We start from the raw sequence: 22,256 nt of genomic DNA on the forward strand, positions 1-22,256 counted from the left end.
TCATGATAAAGAAATATATACCATATTTTCCGGTGTAAAAGATGACTGGGCGTATAAGACGAGCCCCAACTTTTAAAATAAAAATATAGGGTTTACCATATACTCACTGTATAAGACTACCCCTCCTCCTGAGAAGCTGGCAGCCAGCCGTGCATGTGCGCGCTGGCTTCTAAGGGGCCCCCGAAGGCCCCTAGAAGCCGGCGCAGGGCTGCAGGCTTCCCAGGCCTCCAGGGGCCTGAGAAGCCGGCAGCCCCGAGAGCGTGCGTGTCGGCTTCTGAGGTGCCTCTGAAGGCCCCTTAGAAGCTGGCGCGGTGCTGCAGGCTTCCTAGGCCTCCGGAGGCCTGAGAAGCTGGTGGCTGAGCACACACACCCGGCGTATAAGATGGCCCCCAACTTTTGACCCAATTTTCAAGGGTCCAAAAGTCATCTTATATGCTGGAAAATACGGTAGTCATTTTGCCTTGAGGGTGTGAACAAAAGAGACTATTACTGGGTCATTACCCTATTGAAAATGGCTATGGTCTTTTCCCTGATTTCCACTTAGCTAGATAGACTTGTTGTCTGTGCTGCAATATGACATTCCAGAGGTAATGATGAATCTTAAGAACAGCCTCAAGTTTCAAGGCTGTGATCAAGGGACATTTTCAGCCTTCTTAAACTAAATCTGCCCTGGCCTGTATATCTACTTCCCAGCCATGAACAGCCACCTGCATAGGGAATAGCACTTAAAGTGGTTTATATATCACAGAGAAAGGAAAAGAGAGTAAAATTGACAGAAGAAGTGGAGCAGAAATGTTTCATCTGGAAAAAAAATACCAGTTGTCTTTGGCTCCATCTCAGTTGTCATTTAGTGGCTGCCATTCCATCAAATCACCTCAACTCTTTCTATGCCATTTGGTTGTTATAAGAACTGTAGCTTTAAGATGCAATAATTGAGTTTCCTTTTCCTCCTCTTGCCTCCACATCAATTTTTTTCTTTTATATCATGTCTTTTCAGTTGCAAGCTTGAGGACAGGGTTTTTTATTGTATGCTCTGGGAGCATCTTCAGCTGAAGTTGAATGAAAAAGTTGGACAAAATAATAAGTACTGATTGCACTGAACCTGATGTTCATATCATCTTCACCCAGGACTTCATGTACATGTTTAAAAAAATAAGAGCTGCGGCATGAAAGCCTTTGAGAATGACTTAATTCTGTATCACTGTTTTGATTCCTCTTTGATTGAACTGGATACAGATAAGCAGAATAAGATGGAACATCTAACATGTTTCTCCTTATTTCACATTTGTAGAGCAATGGTGAGACAGAGCTAAATAGAACATCTGTCTCTGCAATTCTCCACTTACTGCATGCTAATTAAAATAGTAATTTCATCTCAGCATTTTTGTCTACTCAGACAAAAGGAAAATAATCTGGGGACCCTAATGGCCATTAAAATGTTTAAATGATATCCATTGGTATTTGGATGAAGCAGTCATGCACAGGGCTATATAAAGTCTTTTTTTTTTTAGTTAGCTGGGGTCTCCCGCAGAAGTCTAGATGGTAAGTGTGTTTCAATGCAGTTTTCTGTCTTGTGTACAACATTCCTGTAATTTTCATAGAATCCAAGAGTCACTTCATGGCTAAGAAAAAATGTGATCCATGAACAACCTGTATACCATGCACTAGAGATGGGTAAGCATCATCTTTACATAGACTCGTGGAGTCTAAGAGTTAGAAGGGACCTCAAGAGCCATGTAGTGCACTCCTGTGCCATGCAGGAATTCATAGCTAAAGCACTCCTGAAAGATTATCATCCAACCTCTGTTTAAAGACCTCCGTTGAAGGAGATTCCACTCTCTGAGATAGTGTATTCCATGACTGTCAGGAAGTTCTTCCTTAAATATCTTTTCTTGCAATTTGAATCCATTAGTTAGTGTCCTAGTCTTTGGAGCAGAGGAAAACAAGTTCACTTCTACATGACATCCTTTTAGATCAAATTCCCAAATTCTTGCCTTCCAGGTGTTTTGGATTTAAGCTCCCAGAATTCTAGATTATTGGTTATGACTCAGTTTTGGCCAGAGTATGGGCCAGACTCAGCCAGACTGTGGCTGAAGCTTCATGGAGCTGAAGTCCAAAACACCTGGAGGACCAGAGTTTGGAAATCATGGCTTTAAATATTCAAAGATGGTTATCATATCACCTCTCAAGCTTTTCTCCTCCATGTGAAACATACCCAGATCCCTAAACTAGTCTTCATAGAGCTTAGTTTGTATACCTTTTTACCACTTTGGTCATACTCTTGAATACATTTCAGCATTTCTCTGTCCTTTCAAAGCTGTGGTGTGCAGAACTGGACATTCCAAGTGACTTAACTTCTGTGTCCCCAAGAAGCTAAGCCTGGTTGGGCCTAGTTCTTGAATGGGAGTCTGCAAAGATACCAAGGACTTACCATTGAGTTTAGAAAAGAATCTTGCCTGAAATCTTGGACACTTGTTTCCATTCAGAATTGAGAATGCTAGTCTAGCTGGATGAATGGTCTGATAAGGCAGCTTTCTGTTTCCCTATGATATGGGAATTTGTGATCATGTTGCAAAGTTTCTTCATTTGTTTTTATTTACTCCAAACATGTAGAGGATGCCAGTTTGCTTAGGAAATTTCATATCAAACCTTTCTGCCAACAAGGTGTTTTTGTAATTTAAGTTGGTCCACAACATGGCTATTCCCTCTGCAGGGAGGGGTGAAAATACAGAGTTAGCACTTGCACCAGTATTGTACCTTGCCATGGGGTAAATAGCTTCAGGGGAGTGTGGATTGTGGATGCTCCCCACTGTGTTAGCACATGACTCTCCATGGTTGGTTTTGAATTAGAAAGATCCCCAGGATCACTAGACCACCCAGAACACACATAATTTTGTCTGATTTCAGAAGCTAAACTGGTTTCCTCAGTAGGAGGCCACATATATGTAATTTTTATTATAACTTCAAATGTCATACTTTTTTGCTATAAACCAAGCTGTTTCTGATAAGAGTTATTTTTCTTTATTGGTAAATTGATTGTACTATAATTAACTATTATTAATAATTTAGTCATAATTTCTTCAGAAATACACTGCACTGAAAGTGATGTATATCAGCCTGTGCTAAATTGTTGAAAGAGAAATTAAGGTATCAGCCTGTTTAAACAAATGACTTGCTCCTTGTAACAGATAGAAAGGTGAACAGGTTCACCATTCATTTGAGTTCCAGTTCCCTCTGCTCTTGAGTTGAAGTAAAAATAATTTGTCTGTAGTGGTATTTTGTTCAGGGAAGACATTTCCAGTGTCTCTAGCTATTTTTAATGCTGCCTATCATAAAAGCAGTTCCAAAAGTTTTTCAGTCCAGGAAGTTCTTCAAGGCTTCAAGGCTATGACAGTATTAACAAAATGTAAAGGATACAACTCATTACTTTATGTTAAGCATTTAAAGAAAAGAGTCTGAACCCAAAGGGTGCTCAACAATGTCTCCTTTTCATTGTGGAGAGAAATGAAATTCAACACAGAGAAATGTAAGGTATTGCACTTAGGGCGGAAAAATGAAATGCACAGATATAAGATGGGGGACACCTGGCTGAATGAAACTAAGTGTGAAAGGGATCTGGGAGTGCAAGTAGACAAGTTGAACATGAGTCAACAGTGGAACGCGGCAGCTAACAAGGCCAATGCAATTTTAGGCTGCATCAATAAAAGTAGTGTCTAGATCAAGGGAAATAATAGTGCCACTCTATTGTGCTTTGTTCAGGCCCCACCTCGAATACTGTGTCCAGTTCTGGGCACCACAATTCAAAAAGGAAGTTGAGAAACTGGAGCGTGTCCAAAGGAAGGCGACCAAAATGGTGAAGGGTCTGGAAATCATGCCCTATGAGGAACGACTTAGGGAGCTGTGTATGTTTATCCTGGAGAAGAGAAGGTTAAGAGGTGATATGATAGCCCTGTTTAAATATTTGAAGGGATGTCATATTGAGGAGGGAGCAAGCTTGTTTTCTGCTGCTCCAGAGAACAGGACCCGAAACAGTGGATGCAAGTTACAGGAAAAGAGATTCCACCTCAACATTAGGAGGAACTTCCTGACAGTAAGGGCTGTTCCTCAATGGAACACACTCCCTAGGAGTGTAGTGGAGTCTCCTTTCTCAGAGGTCTTTAAACAGAGGCTGGATGGCCATCTGTCAGGAATACTTTGATTGTGATTTCATGCATGACAGGGCATTGGACTGTATGGCCCTTGTGGTCTCTTCCAACTCTATGATTCTATGATTCTAAAATAAAATAAAATAAAGCATTTTTTAAACTGTGGGGTGAAGCAGAAATACATGAAGGAGTGGCTTCTAGCCACTCCACCTGCAGTTGCCTGGGGACTGTGGTGACTTGATAGCCTGCTCTTAAAGTGGCCTCTACTGCGATCCCAAACAGGCCGTCAGCAAGGAGTTGATTTTCACTAGCACTTTTGCCAGTGGCTTTGGGCTGCTTTAGGCAGTCTCAGAGTGGCTTCCAGCCACGCCTGTGGTTTACATTATCTGCAGGCCATGGCCCCAAAGCAGCTGGAAGTTGCTCCTTTTGACCTGTCTTTTTCAGGCCTGTATTTTAGAAAGCTGAAAAATACTGTTTTTCTGGCCTTCTAATGTTTTAACAAAAACAAAGCAAAAATATACGTTCTAACCGTAATGGTGTATTTACTTCTTTGTGGAGAAAAAGTGGGATCCGAGTGTACTAGAATAACTCAATAAGTGTAACAATACTTTTAATTAATAGCATGTGATTGCTTAAAGTAGAGGTAGACATGGTCTGGAGCCCAGACATCTGCACCACCCAATATTCAGCTACATCATGCTATCGTGGCCACCTTTTTAGGCAACAGAAAAATGACATACAAGTTGAGTCTTCTGTATCTGAAATGCAAGTGATTGGGATTTTGGATTTTTGACTGTTTGCATATACTTAATGAGATATTTGGAGATGGGACTCAAGTCTAAATACAACATTTATTTATGTCTTGTCTACATTTTGAACACATAGTCTGAAGGTAATTTTACACATAATATTTTTTAATAACGTTGTGCATGAAATAAAGTTTGTGTACATTGAACCATCATAAAGCAAGGGTGTCACTATCTCAGGCACCCATGAAAAAAAACCTTTGGATTTTGGAGTATGCTGAAATTTTGATATTGGTGCCCTGAATTGGTAATTTTATTCTTAACCCTCATAAAAAAACAGATATATTTTGATACGCTATTTTGAGCTACATGTTGTAGCAGCTAATCTAGTTACTTAAGTTTTGAAATCCTGATGATGACTCCATATGCTACCAAACTTAGAGTAGAGCAGACTCTACACTGTGGGATCTTCCATGACAAAGGCAGGATTACCAGTTATCTCACAGTGCATTTTTCAGGGTTCTGCTGTCTGCAGGTAAAATATCATGATACAAACAATGCCCAGAGGAATGTCTTTATCTAGTGCACTCCAAATGTTTGAGGCTGAAAAGACTGCGACTTGCCCAAAGTTACCCAGTGGGTTTCCATCTGAGTGAGGATTCAAACCCTGGTCTCCCAGATTCTTAGTCCAGTAGTCAAACAACAACACTGTGCTGGCCCTTCACAGGACAGATGATAGTGTTGTACATAATGCAGCCTAATTATAGCTTCTGCATTCTGTACAAACTGGAAGTGATGGAGATGCACTTCAAGAAGTCCAGATTATTGGACTTTATAGAAACTGAGTTTTGTGTTTCTCTACCGGGAACTGCATGCGCTATATAGAGATACAGTGTGCCTGCGTTATACCCGGTCTTGAGCTTATGTGGTCTTGAGCTGCGGGGGGCACGCAGGGCACGTGGGGCGGTGTGTCCCATTCAAATGAATGGGTGCGCGCACCTGTAACACCCTGCGCACTGCCGCGCCACTGCGCACAAGCCCCATTGTTTCTAATGGGGCTTGAGCATAGGCAGAGTTTGCCTTACGTGGGGGGTCTGGAACGGATCCCCATGTAAGGCAAGGGCCGACTGTATAGACAAAGCCAAATAATTGAACTAGCATCTGTGTCCAAGGTGTTGTGTATATGCCAGAGCAATTATGATTATTCCAAAATTCATTCCTTGCCTCATTTCCTGAATTGGTAATCCTTCAGTGTACAGAAAGAAGAAAGCATCTTTATGTTGGCTGCCTTTTCCAGTCAGCAACATACTTCAGGAGACACTGTCTAATTAACTTGGTTATGTATTTCAGAAGAGATGAAATTTCTGGGGTTAATGATGCAGGTTCTGTATAGCTGTAGATTATACTTGAAATCTGTATTTCCTGTCATATCACCTGAAGATGCTAAACAACATGAACAGTAAGAGAGCATTTGGGTACACCACACCTTATGTTTTGGACAGATGAGTAACCATTCTTCACTACTGATTGACTCCAGTTTTGTAGGTGTGGTTGAAACCAGATTAGCATCTCCAGTCACCTTTGTCAACATTAGTTTGTTGTTTTCTTTAATCTAACACCAGTCACTTTTTTTCTGAAAGTAAACACTCAATTGCCAAATTGTAAATTCTTTAGATAATTCATATCTCTGTCTAACACCTTGTAGTTAACAGAAGTGCTGATTCTGTAGGGGGAAAACCCAATATGTTGGTACTTAGCTTTAGCAAATAAACATGCATAGGTGAGATAACTCTGTCTGGAAATTATCAGATTGCCACTAATGGTCAGTGATAAATGTGTCGGAGATATTAGCATGTCTGGGAAGGAGCTAATCTTCTTAAGCTTCCCTTGCATCTGAAAGTAGGTGTTGAAGAAGATCATCCTCCTTGGAAGGGTTGAGATAGATTTTAAGTTGCTAATTACAATAGACTGACTCTGGTGCTAACAATTAGGCACATACACTGAAACTCACAATGTGATAAGACAGCAACACCCATCTAAATATACGTCAAGCAGCTTACCTGCTAAGTAAAATCCACTGAGGTTATTATGTAAAGGAGATTATCTGTTTCCTGTGAGAAGGCACAACCCACGAATGTGTGAAAATTATCTTGAAACAAATGTCCTAGGACATTTCTTAAACCCCAAAGAATTTGTCTCAAAACCCCTGCCTCCGGATGGTCTAGGTACAAATGGGCCAACACTTGCTCAGGGCCTGATAATGACATTATTATTATTATTAACCTTTATTTATAAAGCGCTGTAAATTTACACAGCGCTGTACATGCACTCTTTTTAATTGGACGGTTCCCTGCCCTCAGGCTTACAATCTAGAAAGACACAACACAAAAGGAGAAGGGAGTGGTGGTGGGGAAGGGGCCTTTCTAGTAGGATAATACATATAAAATACATAGCAATACAGGAAATGATTCAATAAACAGACAACAAAAGAGCATCAAATAGCAAGTGACAATTATGCAATGCCTGGGAACGCTTCTCTGAACAAGATGGTCTTCAGCTCTGTTTTGAAGCTGGTTAAAGAAGTGATGGCTCTTGTTCGCGGGGGAAGAAGGTTCCAGGAGTGAGGGGCAGCGAGTGAAAAGGGGCGAATCCGAGATGGGGCAGAGGAAATCCTGGGCTGGGACAGCAGACCTTGACTACCAGAACGGAGGGCCCTAGTGGGAAGGTGAGAGGAAATAAGGTCTGATAAGTAAGGAGGGGCCAGCCCATAGAGGGCTTTAAACGTCGAGAGCAGGAGCTTATACTGAATTCGGAAAGGGAAGGGGAGCCAGTGAAGGGATGCCAACACAGGAGAGATGTGGTCAGAGTGGTGGGCGGATGTGATAATGCGTGCAGCTGAATGCTGGACAGAAATTAAAGGACGGAGGTGAGAAAGAGGAAGCCCAGCCAGGAGGATGTTACAGTAATCGAGTCGTGAGACCACTAGGGCATGAACCAGGATCTTGGCAGTAGAGGCGGAAAGATAAGGTTGGATTTTAGCAATATTGTACAAAAAGAATCTACAAGCCTTGGCTGTGGTCTGGATCTGAGGGATACACGACAGAGAAGAATCAAAGATAAAACCAAGACTGCGGGCTTGCTGGACTGGTTGAATAGAAATGTTGTCCACAGAGACAGAAAAGGAGTGTTGAAGGGTGGATTTAGGAAGAAATACAAGAAGCTCCGTCTTGGACATGTTGAGCTTCAAACGCCGATGGTGCATCCACTGCGAGACAGCTGTGAGGCAAGACGAGACTTGCTGTTCAAGCCTTGGAGAAAGATCAGGGGTTGGAAAGATACAACTGTCATATGTGGTGGGCCTGCAAAAAGATTAGTGATTTCTGGCACAAAATTCATTTAGAAATGCAGACGATCTTTAGTTGTAAGTTTGATTTTTCACCGGAACTATATTTATTGAATATGCTGACCCATATAGATAAAGAAACAGAAAAGAAGTATTGGAGAGTGTTTTTATATTTGATAACGGCAGCGAGATTAATTATCGCACAAAATTGGAAGAGTAATAACCCTCTGAGTATAGAAAATTGGAGATTTAAAATACAAGAAATGAAAGAAATGGACAGGCTAACAAGATTATTAAATAGTAGACCAGAGGAGGACTGGAAACAAGAATGGAATCCGGTAATAAGGTACTGCGAAAAATCTTTTGAGATTAAAGAGGACTTATGGATATGTTAACAGTAGAGAGGTGAAAGAGAAGATATATGGTTTAAAATTAAAGAGAACAATTGTAAATAGAGTAAAAGGAAACAGTTGCCAACTCAAAAAGATCAACTTTTTTGTAATTGGACAACTACAAGCCGGCTCAAGGCAGAGGTCGCTTTTATTATGTTTTGTGAAAGTTGTGATTATATGCTGATATTTGTAGTTTTATTTCTGGTTTTTTTGTGTGTGTATGACGAGTTGAAATAAAATTTAAAAAAAAAAACACAAAAAAATGGAAAGATACAACTGGATATCATCGGCATACAGATGGTAGGAAAAACCAAAAGAGCTAATGAGTTTACCTAAGGACAGTGTCTAGAGAGAAAACAGAAGGGGACCCAGAACAGAGACCTGGGGAACTCCAACAGATAAGGGAACAGAGGATGAAGTCTGACCACCTGTGACCACTGCAAAAGATCTGCTTAACAAATAAGACCTAAACCAGTCGAGAACAGAGTCTGAGAACCCAAGGTCAGAAAGTATATCAACTAGAAGACAGTGATCAACGGTGTCAAAGGCTGCAGACAGATCAAGAAGGATGAGAACAGAGTAGAGTCCGTTGAGATCTTAGTGAGAGCTGTCTCTGTAGAATGCCGTGGGCGGAAACCAGACTGAAAGGGATCGAGGATGGAGTTGGCTTCAAGAAACTCAAGACAGCGAGAATAAACAACCCATTCCAAGACCTTAGAAAGAAAGGGAAGAAGAGAAATCGGACGATAGCTAGACAGAGAGGAGGGGTCAAGAGAAGGTTTTTTCAGAATTGGGGAAATGAGAGCATAAACAGTCAACATGCTTACACTACCAGGATAGATTGTCTTGTGTGCATTACTGGTAGAGTGAATAAATGCAAAAACAAAGAAAGGTAGCCATTCTTGTTTCAGATGGGTATATTACTAAGAACCTGGGCTATTTCCTATGACTGATAGATCCAGGGACTGATTATTAATTTTGGGTGGGGATTGCTCTCTTGTTACACTCCCATGCACTTTGTCAGTATTGCTTCAACTACTTCCAAGTGTGAGGTCTGGGGCATTTCACCTTTTCTGATAGAGCTGATGGATAATCCTGCCAAAACAGGGCACCTGGTATTAATTAACCAGGTCCAAGTAGTTCAAGCTCTTCTCATAGGCTATCCTTTGCCTATATTACCTTCTGTCATGTCAGCATTACTATATGCCACTTGAATAGTTTGTGGGTTGTGAGGGGATAGGTAAGGGTAGAAATATGAATGACTCACTGAGCATGCATTTTGCAGGGTGGCTGGCATCAAAAGAGTCTTAGGCACAAATGGGAACTACTTCTGCCTTTTCCCAGTTCTACTATTTTTACTACAGTCATGTATATTCGCAAGTACTACTCTAGTCTAGAGAGTTTCCTGATATTCAGAGGCAGATTTTTGCAGGAGTGGAGAAAGCAAAGGGGGACTGAAAAGCAATAATGTTCTTTGACTAGCCTTGTAGATCTTGACTATCTCAAACCTCACCATTTTTGTACAGTTTTTCCAGTCCAGTGCCATCCAGATATGTTGGATTACAACTCTTATCATCACCCATGGCTCTTCCCAGGTTGAAAAAGTTGTGTTTGTTTAGGGGCTCTAAACATTAAAACTTATCAATAAATACAGTACTTTCTGTAAATCCAGATTTAAAATAAATAAATAAAATGATATCCTGTGTTATCACCTTGTAACTCACCTGCAAAACACTAATGATATACTGCTATTTTGTGTGAATATTGTAACTCTTGTCCTTAATATATAGGACTCAACAAGAAGTCTCTGTTTATTACATTTTAAAGCTCATTGATGGAGTTATTTCCCCATTGCCCAGTGCTGTTACTTTAACAGACAGTATTTGGCCTTGGCTGGATAATTGGAACAACAGAAAAAACTTTTGAACTCTGCTTATGCACTCTTGGGACCCTGCATCTTTTCCTGTGGTCTAGCAACTGTTCAGAAAAGCTGCTGATTAGATTCTTAGTTTTAGATAAAATTTTCCTGTCAGCAGAAAATGAAGACACTCAGTCCAATTTTTGCTATGAAATAATGAGTGTCAGTGCTCTGCAATCAACTTACCTGAATGTCAAAGAAAACAAAGGAAAAACAGCAACAACAACCCTTTGCTACTAAAATTACAAAGGTGTATTTCCTCATAATCCCAGGCCTCCAATTTTAGGGTCTCTAATACTGTTTTGGTAAAGCTTTGTATTCTAAAGGAAGCCTGCTCTTTTAAAAAATTCCATTTTGTGGAACTATGGGAGGTTCTCATATTTAAAAGTTGGCCTTTAACATCTCTGGCAAGTGTGTTCTTGTCTTGCCATTTGACTTGGTTCCTGAATTTTCAGAATGATCATGTTCTTGGCAAAGAAACAATTTCTTTTCAGCAAAAGGTTAAGAATGAGTGGAAACTGGATGAAGAATGAAATGTGCTATATGCTTAGGGAGCTACCATTGAGCTTTTGTGAAACAGTGTGGGAAAGGTTGTTATCTCAAGGAAAAAAAGGTGAAGAGTTCCCAGAATTTCTGTTGTTGATCATTGAATCTTCAGCTTGTAATAAAAAAGAACAGAAGTTCCTGTTTACTTCAATGATTTTTGGCATATTATTTGAATCAGGCATAAAGATGGTTTCCTGAAATTATTTGTTCTTTATAGAACCCTAATTAACTCTTTCATATAGATAATTGAAAATACAAATGTGCATAACAATGCTTGAGAAACACTGATACTCTCCTTTTATTTTAATATTATGCAAGTATTTCCATTTAATTTGTGTCTTTCTGTTTTTTTTTTATTCTAGATGATCCTAGGAGAGACCCTTTCAGTGTATTACAACCGTTTGCACTCCAATTCATTTGTGCGAAACAACTATATTGCTGTTATTTACAAAGCCATTGGGACATTCATTTTTGGCGCAGCTATTAGCCAGTCTCTGACAGACATTGCCAAATATTCTATAGGTAGACTGAGACCTCACTTTCTGGACATATGTAAACCAGATTGGCCACGGATCAACTGCAGTGCAGGTTACATTGAGAACTTCCGATGCCTTGGAGACAAAGCAAAGGTTAATGAGGGGAGGTGAGTGTGGTAATGTAATGTAATGTATGTGTGTATGTATGTACTGTATATGCTTTGAGATTTCCTGATGAAGTGGTGAATTTTTATCCTGTTTTTAAATTGTTTTATTGCATTGTTTGCGCTTTTATATATGAATACTGTTGTAAAATTTGTACACTGTTGTACTTGCTGTAACCCGCTTTGATCTGCAAAGGAAAAGCGGGATACAAATAAACAGTTTATTATTATTATTATTAATTTAAATACACTGTAAGTGGAATTTTGATCCTATTGGGATTGGTTTTGTAATGATGACAGGCTTGATGTTCACCTCAGAACAAGAGGTCAACTCTTTTTTTTAAATAATAATTTAATTAACAAATTTTACAACACAACATATCAATCTTTTAGCATACACAACACAACATAACATAACACAACAACATAGCCCACTCCCCACCCCACCCACCCAAACCACCCTCCAACATTTAAATTAAAACCTATGACTTGCATCCTCTTTGCATAGTATGTTATTTCTAGTATCTCTTATACACAACCTATTTATCTCACCTATTCTTTTATCATCTTCTTCACTACTAACTATACTTACATCTTATTCTTCCTATTTGTTTCTTTACCCCTTATTTCCTTTTCCATTACGAATGCTATACTTATTCAGTAGATATTCAAGAACAAGAGGTCAACTCTATCTTTCTTCAGCACACAGATTGTATAGGATATATTCCTGACTTAGTGTGTCCATCAACAACAACAATAACAAAGATGCTTTCCAGAATTCAGTCTGCTAATTGAGTTGAAATAATTACAAGCTGCCGTAGTTGCCGTCAATTCATTTGTTAGATTCCACTTATGAAGCACTCAGCTATGCAAAGAGTAGGAAACAAAGCTTGTAATAGTAGTCTGGCATTATCTTATTGATCACCATATTTTCCTTTTGATGAATCGGTATCTTCAAGATCAGAACATCACACCTAGAATGAATGAGATAATTAGACAGTTACTTCTTTATGTGGAATCATTACTTCTGTTTCTGTACTTGTTTATGAGTGCTGTTCCATATACAATGGTCCCTCCACATTCTCTGGGGTTAGGAGTGAAGGACCCTGTGAATGTGGAAGAACTGCAAATAAAAAAACCAACACTATTCTTTTTATGTAAGAGAACATCTCTAGAGGGATCTCCACCTCAAGTGCAATTCTCTGGTCAACATCTGCCGGAAGTTGATTACAGAATCATGATGGAGGACATTAGGGGATTTTTTTGTTATTGTTTATGTAATTATTATTTGGTTTGCTGTTACCCACCTCAGTCCTCAAAAAGGGAGAGGGAGGATACAAATAATAATAATAATAATAATAATTATTATTATTATTGGACCAACAAATACCTAGAGCAGTGTTTTCTCTAGGAGCTTCTAGGTTCACTAGCATAACTTCATGACCAAGTTCCAGCAGAGCTGCGCTGGAGTACCTAGAGATTCCTAGAGAGAACATATTATTCAAAACCGAAAATGATCAGATCCACAAAAGTCAAAGCCACAAATGTGGAGGGCCAACCATATATCACCATTCATATACAAGAAAGGATTTATTTATTGATTGATTGATTGATTGATATTTCCAGAAATTCAGAAATTGTCAGGGAACAAATGCCCAGAACTCATGAAGACAGATTGTGTTCAATGAGATAGCAGTGAGATGCTGGTTGGCTGATGGAGAGGTAGAATGGAAGGGTGATAGGAAGAGGAGGTGGTATCTGGAACAATAGATCTTTCAGTTCTGTAACATTTTAGTATAAGCCCACTTATCTGTAGTTTGCCTTAACACTTCTATGACATAGATATAATATTAGTTATAATAAGCTGTAATAGATAGGTTTTTAGGCATCATTGATTCAAGTCACAGATACCAAAAACACCATGTACCCATATCCCATTCCCATTTAGCTATGAGAGCTTTTTCTAGAGCAGCGGAATAGAAGTATTTAGAACATTTCATGTATAAAAGTCAATTGGAATTGCTGTTGAATCTTACTTCAGAACTTTATTTCAGCTCTTGGAATGGGATGAAGTCCTTCATTACACTTGGAGACAACAGTATAAATCAGGGAGTACAAAGCACAATTTGTGTTCTGTCACTTGCCTAGTGGTAGGGTCAGCTCTATAATAATGGTCAGTAGAGTTGAAGGAAATAGGGAATGAAGAAGACCACATTACAGGTGGATTGACCCAGTCAAGGAAGCCACAGTCCTGAGTTTAGAAGACCTGAACAGAGCTGTTGATGACCAGGATTTTTGGTTATCATTCATGGGGTCAACATAAGTCAAAATCAAGCTGAAGTCAGCAAGAGACAATTCTGCAAATCAGGCAGCTGATAATGGAAATTTTATGGCATAGTGGTTTGAATGTTGGACTAGGACTCTGGAGATCACGGCTTGATTCCCAGCTCAGCCATGAAACCCACTGGGTAACTTTGAACAAGTCACATGCTCTCAGCCTCAGGGGAAGGCAATGGCAAACTTCCTGTGAACCAATTTTGTCAAGAAAACCTCATTATAGGTTCACTTTAGGGTCTCCATAAGTCAGAAATGACTTGAAGGCACACAACAACAATAGTAACAACTTGTTGTTGAATATGGAGTCTGTTTGGTGATGCATACAATTTATATGAATATGACTTTCATCAGAAAGCATGATGATGATGATGATGATAAATTTTATTTGTATTTCCTGCTTCTTCCTATGGATCGAGGTGGGATTACAGGAGAGAATAAAATCCACAATACAATACAAAATACAATATTATCTAAAAATAGTCAGAAAAACAACAACAATATTACTACCAACCACTAAAAAGGCCAAATCGTCATCAATTTTCTATGCTATAAAGTCAGAGTGGGAATGTTCCATGAAATCAGCTATAAAAGGTCAGGTGGATATGCCCGCCGGAAGAGATCCGTCTTAAGTGCCTTTTTAAAAGCTTGTAAGATGGTAATGAGATGGATCTCTTCCGGTAAGTTGTTCCATAATACTAGTGTGTTTCCCTGAAAATCAGACACTGTCTTACATGTATTTTTCCTCAAGAAGACACACCATGGCTTATTTTCATTGGATGGCTTATTATGTATGGTACAACAATCTACATTTATTCAAATATAGTTAAGTTGTCTTCTTCTGGAACATTGTCATAACTCTCCAAACCTGGAATTCCATCCTGAATTTCCTGCAACTCCATTTCCTTTATAACCATTGGGCCCAATCTTTCCTTGCCCTTCCCACCCCCTTCTGTTCCGCACCAAGCTTATCACTATGTCTTATTTTTGGGGTATGGCTTATATTGCGCAGATGCTTAGAAATCCTGCTACGTCTTATTTTATGAGTCTCAGACTCTTTACGTCTGCCTTATGTGTTGGATTTTGACCCCAGAGACAGGCGAATGGCATAGCCACCTCTCTGTCTCTGGGGTCCTTGCTGGGTCCTCTCCCAGCAGGCACTCACGCCAGCTTGAGGGGGCCTCTCTGGAGGCCTGAGGGAAGTACCGCGGCTGGGCTCTCTCACCGCCATTGTTGCTGCAAAAAGCAGAGGGGAAGCAGCTCTGGAGCCGGCCGGGCTGAGGAAAAGAGCCGGCCCCTTATTCCTCGCCGCCACCGCCGCTATCACCCAGGATACTCCGCTTCTCCAGCGGCTTCAAAAGTCCGCCACGGAAGCTGCTGGAGAAGCGGAGTATTTCAGGGGGCAGTGGCGGCGGCGGCCTTCTGAAGCTGCTGGAGAAGCGGAGTATTGTGGGTGGCGGCGGCAGCGAGGAATAAGGGGCCGGCTTTTTTCCTCGGCCCAGCTGGCTCTGGAGCCGCTTCCCTGCCGCCTTTTGCAGCAACAATGGCAGCGAAAGAGCCCAGCCGTGGTACTTCCCTCAGAACTCCAGAGAGGCCCCCTCAAGCCGGCGCGAGACCCCCCTATTAGGAGGCCAGGGATGCTGCCAGCGGGCGACTTGGGGGTCGTCTTATACCCCCAGTCGCCTTATACACCGGAAAATACGGTATGTCTTATTTTCAGGGAAACAGGGTATATATCTTCATGTGTAAGTATAGACATTTATGTCAAAAAATTAACCCCAAAACCCTGAGTTGACTTATCCATAAATCAATGTAAATACTGTACGTTAACTCTTATTTTAAAAAAGGAAGCATCCCTCGTGAAAGGCAAGAGTGTAATCTTGGAACCACTGACACCTCCCCCCGCCCCAGTTCTCTCATCCATCTAATTTTTAGTACGAACACAAACAGTTATGCCTGCTAGAACTTTGTTATGTTCTTTGGCATTATTTTCATTTGCTTCATCCTTTAGAACCTTTGTTACATGCTCCTAAGTTTATCCTCCACTTATCCACCGCTCATATCAAAATCCATAATTTTGTCTCCAGATCTTGCTCTTGACTTACACATGAGGCCAACTTATAGTCAAGAATATACATCATTGACCTCCCATCAAAACAATTAATGGTAGTACTGGTATCGGGCTTAGTTACATGATATACAAGGTATATTGAGTACATGATTGTGGCAGACCTTATGGGGTGTTTTCATACTTGAGTACACATAAGCATATCAGATGCATTTTCAAAGAGCATGGTCCAGATTTATGCACTTTAAAATCCTAGTTTGTTTAATGGAAAATATCTGCAAAAGACTACTAAACATGTTTACTTAAAATTCCCATTCAGAGCACCAGAACTCCAAAGTAAGTCTACTTAGTATTGCAGTGTTTAGCACGTGATTAATTCTTTTTCATTTAAACCAATGGGAAAAGTAGTTAATTGTAACCAGTCTTATGATTCACTTGGGAAAAGGTAAATTCTACCAGAAAAATCAAAAGTTTTATTTGGGCTCTTCGCTTGTGGTGCCTTTTGTAGGTTTTTGTGCACACTGAGTGGCCAGAATATCTTAAAATGGTGTTTGAAGACACACATTGTTTTTACATCTCAGGAATGTCTAAGCCTTCCTGCCAGTTTTCATTTTGCTTAAAATATTGGTCTTTTTTAAAGTATATACTAACATGACCTGTTGTACTACAATTAACATTCAACTTTACTGAGACAATGATTCCCACCACTGTACATAAATAAATATGAACATCTAATTTTAAATTACTTTTGTTTGGCATAGGAAGGACACTGGATATTTTTAAGTGAAAAGAACAGAAACAGTAGCCAGGGAGCAAAATGAGAGTGAATATGCAATCTGTCTTTAAACCTTTTCTTTCTATTTTGGGAGAGTGTTGTCAGAATAAAGTTGGTTGGTTTCCCCCCCTGTACATGCACATTTTCAAATACTAAGTGCAGAACTATTTTAACATGTTCAGTCCCAAAATTTGAGCTCAAACTCTAATTTCTTTTTTAAATCACAAGTCTTATTATATTAATGAATATTGTCTTCATATAATGGACAGAACCCACTCTAGTTGCTGTTTATCAGTATTGTTGGACTGTTTCCATCATCACTTACCATTTGATATACTGTCTGACATTGATGAAAGTTGCAGTCCAATCTCTAATCTCTGGATGAGACACCCTCTTGGATGAGACAGCTCCAAGACCCCTGCCCTCCACTGGTCTGGTTCTATAGATACAGACCTGTGACCTCCCTGATTCAGGCCATCCATCTGGCATGCAGTCTTTCTCTCTTTCTACTGCAGTCTACCTCTCCTAGCAATAGTGTTTTTTCTAAAGAGTGGCATTTTCATGATGTGGCCAAAGTAAGATAGCCTCAATTTGATTATGTTGCTTCCAGGGAGATTTCTGGCTTGATCTGTTCAAAAACCCATTGGTTAGTCTTTTTGGCTGTCCACAGTATCCTCAGCACTCTTCTCCAGCACCACATCTCAGATGTGTTGATTTTCTTCCTATCAGCTTTCTTCACTGTCTAGCTCTGACATCCATACAGAGTGACAGGGAATACAATGGCTTGCACGATTCTAACTTTAGTGCTCAGTTGTATATCTTTACTCTTTAGGATCTTGTCTAGTTCTTTCCCATTCCTAGTCTTTTTTTTATTTTTTTATTTCTTGACTGCAGTCTCGATTCTGATCAGTGTTTGATCCAAGGTATGGAAATTCTTTAAATACTTTGATTTCCTCATTGCCTAGGTTGAATTTATGTAGATCCTCTGTGGTCATTATTTTTGGGTTTTTTATGTTCACCATTAAGCCTGCCTTTGCACTTTTCTTGTTTGACCTTATTCCAAATCTGTAACATATTCTGCTAATAGCGTGGTGTCATCCATATATCTTAGATGGTTGATATTCTTGTTCATTTTCTGAGTCTAAAACTCCACTTCGTATGAGATTTTCAGCATACAAGTTGAATGAATAGGGTGATAGAATGCAGCCTTGCCTGACCCCTATGCCAATTGGGAACTATTCAGTTTCTCTATATTCTTTCTAACAATAACCTCTTGTCCTAAGTGCAGATTTCTCACTAGAACTATCAGATGTATTGGCACTCCCATATCTTTAAGAGCTAGCCATAGCTTTTTGTGATCTGTGCAGTCAATTGCTTACTGTAGTCTCTAAAGCACATGCTAATTTTGGGGGGAATTCCTTGTTATGCTGATCAATAGAAAGAGTGAATTTGGGACCTGTAGCATGCAGAACATGTGCTCTGCTTCTGAATTATCACCCTTTCCACAATTTGATTGATTTTGTGAATTGTGTGTTGTTTACAAACTACTTTCCTCTGTAGTGAGAAAAAGTTTCATAAATATTGCGGCTGTTTAGTTAGTCCATACAAAGACTGCTAGCTTTGAGGGACTGAAAGAAACCTTAAACAAAATAAATCTGGACAACTGTATTACTAATATTTTTTTGGGGGGGTAGAGGAGTGTTCAAAAACCTCCACGTGCCTTAAAAGGTGGGGTGTGGCCTTTTAGATATTTTGGTTCTGTCACTGACACAGTCCATCTCTAATAGATATGCTGGGAGTTGTATGCTAGGAGTTTTTGAGGGTGTGTGTGTTGTGTTTCTGTTCTATCATGTTTTAAATGTGTTTTTAAAACTGCTTTTAATTTGTATTTTTAGCTAATGGTTTTAAATAGAAAACCATTTTAATTGTGTTTAAACCTTTGTATTACAGGTAATAGTTTTTTATCTGTACTCTGCTTTTAAATGGTTGTAAGCCGCTTTGAATCCCATGTTAAGAGAATGGTGGGATATAAATTAAACCACATAGTAAATCAGTAAGAACATCTAGATGGCCATAGGTGCCCATCTTGTATAGATGTTGGTATTTCTTAAAAAGGCACCAGATTGGTGTAGTGGTTTGGGTGTTAGACTATGACTCTGGAGGCTAGGGTTTGAGTCCCAGCTTGGCCATGGAAACCCACTGGGTGATATGTTCCCATCTTAAGGGGAAGGCTATAGGAAACTTTCTCTGAACAAATCTTACCAAGAAAACCCCATGATAGGTTTACCTTAGGGTCTCCATAAGTCGGAAACGATTTGAAGGCATACAACAACTTCTTAAAAGATCTGCAGCTATGCAGACATCAAAATTGCATTTACTATCTCATTAGAAAGTGGCTCAAGATGATTTTTTCCTCCAGTTTGCATCCAGAAGTAACAAGTATTTTTCAAATTGGTAGTACAATTACTTTCATTCTAATACTAAAAAGAGACAACTGAAATAGAGTGATCCATGTACTTTTGAATCTATATCTCCCACAACAATTCTAGATTAAAACTGTTAAAAAGTATTTTGTTTTGTTGTATCTTAATAAGGCATGTGCTACACCAGGGGTAGGCAACCTTTTTGAGCCGGGGGCCGGATTGCTGTCCCTCAGACAACTGGGGGGCCGAAGCCAGGGGGTGGAGCTTCCACCCTCCAGGGGGCGGGGCTGCATGCTGGGGGTGGAGCTTCCACCCCAGGGGCGGAGCTTCCACACCCGGGGGCCAGGCCTCCTCCTCTTTGCCAGCCCCTGACGGGGCCCCAGGCCCTGTCAGAGGCTGGGAAAGAGCTGGCGGGGGCCGCCAGTGTTGGAGGCCTCTGCCTCTTTGCCGGCCCCTGATGCCAGAGGCCCGCTGCCGCCGCAGGGGCTCTCCTGGAGGGCCCCAGCGAAGGCAACGGGCCTCCCAGAGGGCCACCGCTGCTGCTGGGGCCCTCCTGGAGGACCCCAGCAAAGGCAACGGGCCTCTGGAAGGCCCGCTGCCGCTGCAGGAGCCCTCATGGAGGGCCCCAGCGAAGGCAATGGGCCTCCCAGAGGCCCGCTGCCGCCGTCGGAGCCCTGTTCAAGGGCTCCGGCGGCCGCAGCGGGCCTCGGCAAAGTCTCGCGTGACCTTTTTTGTGGTCGCCATCATTTTGAAAAAAATGGCGGCGCCCGGGAGCCGGAATCGGCAGGGGCAGGCAGGGGCCGGCCAAAAGGCCTCCGCGGGCCTTATCCGGCCCGCAGGCCGGAGGTTGCCGACCCCTGTGCTACACACTCAAACTGGAGAAAGGAAAAATTAAAGCAGTGCATAGCATTTATTTGTAAAACTGTATATTGGTCAGAGAACCTCTTCCTTTTCCTAGCAAGCCAGCTTTATAGAATAGTTTTTGCATGTAAAAATATTTAATTGTATCCAGTGGTATTTGTCTCTTAAAACAGATTCCCTTACCCTCCAGTATCCCTGAAATGTGTTCTGGAAATTTGAGAGGCCCTCCATATTAGATTTTGGGCATACATGAGGTACATGAAGAGGAAGGTGAAACACTGTTATTGGGCAGAAGCCTGTGTGCTGTGGAATGGCATCCATTCACATTAGGCATTAGACAGCAAATCAACTAAAATCTTTAAAGGATTGTATTGTTAAAATGCCTCCTTGTTTTTGACTTTTGGGTCACATGTGATGGGCATCTCTTTTCTTTTTCTGTGTGCCCACATAGGGAAGGATTATGTGTGCAATTGCCCAAAATGAAGGGAATGACAACTAAAATGTTACCATAGGATGTTGATCTGTTCCTAATGTCTCTTTATGTTATACCAGTATTATAAAAAGTGGGCTAGAAAAATCTAAATAGGGCATACTTTTATCTTTGTAGGTAAAGATAGAGTGCTAAAATGGAAACTGGGAGGAAGCTAAATGTAACTCCAGAATAGATGCCACATACATGTTAAAATATATTTAGATTTTAATGTAAGACTTGTATTGTTAATTGCATAATTCTTTTTATTGAAAAATGATATATCACAGATCTTTTGTAGAAGGGTCAGGTATGTAGCGTTAAGCATTCCTATACTTGCTGACTTGTATGAAGTCGAAGGCTTTCTGACCTGTTTTTTGATTAAGGATAACATTGAAGAAAAGCAGAGCTTGTTTTTACTTTGTGTATTTTGGAAAGGTGCAGGTATGTGTAAGAATAGGAGCTGATTTTTTTTTTGTACCATCGTTTGGAAATTTTCCTTGGTGCGAGCTATGCTTTTTTATTTTTTAAAAGTAATACATCATTAATAAGTACTATTATTTCTTTCATCATCAAGGACTGTTGTTCAACATGTTGCATGTTTTTGGTGCAAGTTTCTTAAATGCAAAAAAGATATATTGAAGCAGGCTTTTATGGTGTAAGAGTTAGATTTATGTGAGAAACCCAAACCTACTGCATAAGCCAAGGACCTATACTCCAGGTGTGGAGAAAAGGGAGGCTGTGGAGGCCTGTTCTGCGGCTCCTGATGTCTCCCAGATGCCCCAATATTAAAACATTGACCAAAAAGAGCTTTAAAAAACCTAAAATGAAACACTCAAGTCACCACAAAACATGGTAATTTGATTCCCCTTGCCTTCCAGTATCCATAGCCCCCCAAACTGTGAGAAGTGACTGTATTTTGTCCATTTCCTAGAATTAGAAGCGGCATTGTGTAACTTCTGGTTGCATCAGCAGTGGTTGTCCTGCATGCTGGGAAATAATGACCTTGACCTGCTCAATAGTTTGCATGTTCCTTCTATGCAGAGTTGGACAGAGGTGGAGTATACACTAATTCTGTATTGATGCTTTTAGGTGCTTTGCTTAGGATAGTAGGAAGAAATGTACAACTTTGAAGATCATAAAACTGCACACAAACAAAATGGCAGCCACAACCCCAGTAGTCATAGAAACACCAATTAATCAGATCGGGGTAGGGTTGTCATAATTCGCTACCACCAAACTGGGACAAAATGTAGGAAAATGTAGGACAAAATGTAGGTCAAAATTTAGGACAAATGTAGGGCAAAATTTAGTCCAAGATGTAGGACATTCAGGGAAAATGGAGGACACAACCAACTAGAAGCCAAAACATTAATATTTTTTTAAAAAAATGCATTGATAGAAATTAATAGAAATCCTTATATTATAGAGATCTTGTTGCACCTATGAGACTAAAGGTATCCGAGGAAGCAGACATTAGGAAAGCTCATGCTGCCAACTTCTTTCTTTCAGATAATAATAATAATAATAATAGAATTCAAAGACATAGAGATTTTGGAGCACCTCTGAGAGTAAATGCACAGCACAGCAGGAGGC

The 22,256-nt window shown here is 40.3% G+C and overlaps 1 protein-coding gene across 2 annotated transcripts in view; it reads left to right on the plus strand.

Annotated features, from left to right (window-relative positions):
* LOC149324029 (phospholipid phosphatase 1) overlaps positions 1 to 22,256 on the plus strand; it is a 125,104-nt gene that overhangs the window by 52,709 nt on the left and 50,139 nt on the right. For both annotated transcript variants that reach the window (XM_089495620.1, XM_089495626.1), the window contains exon 3: positions 11,453 to 11,733. In XM_089495620.1, the coding sequence (XP_089351746.1) occupies positions 11,453 to 11,733 (281 nt within the window). The remainder of the gene's footprint in view (positions 1 to 11,452; positions 11,734 to 22,256) is intronic.

Source organism: Sceloporus occidentalis, unplaced genomic scaffold (assembly GCF_023333645.1).
Source record: "Sceloporus occidentalis isolate IW3139 unplaced genomic scaffold, rSceOcc1.0.p SCAF_1, whole genome shotgun sequence".
Classification (NCBI taxonomy): Eukaryota; Metazoa; Chordata; class Lepidosauria; order Squamata; family Phrynosomatidae; genus Sceloporus; species Sceloporus occidentalis.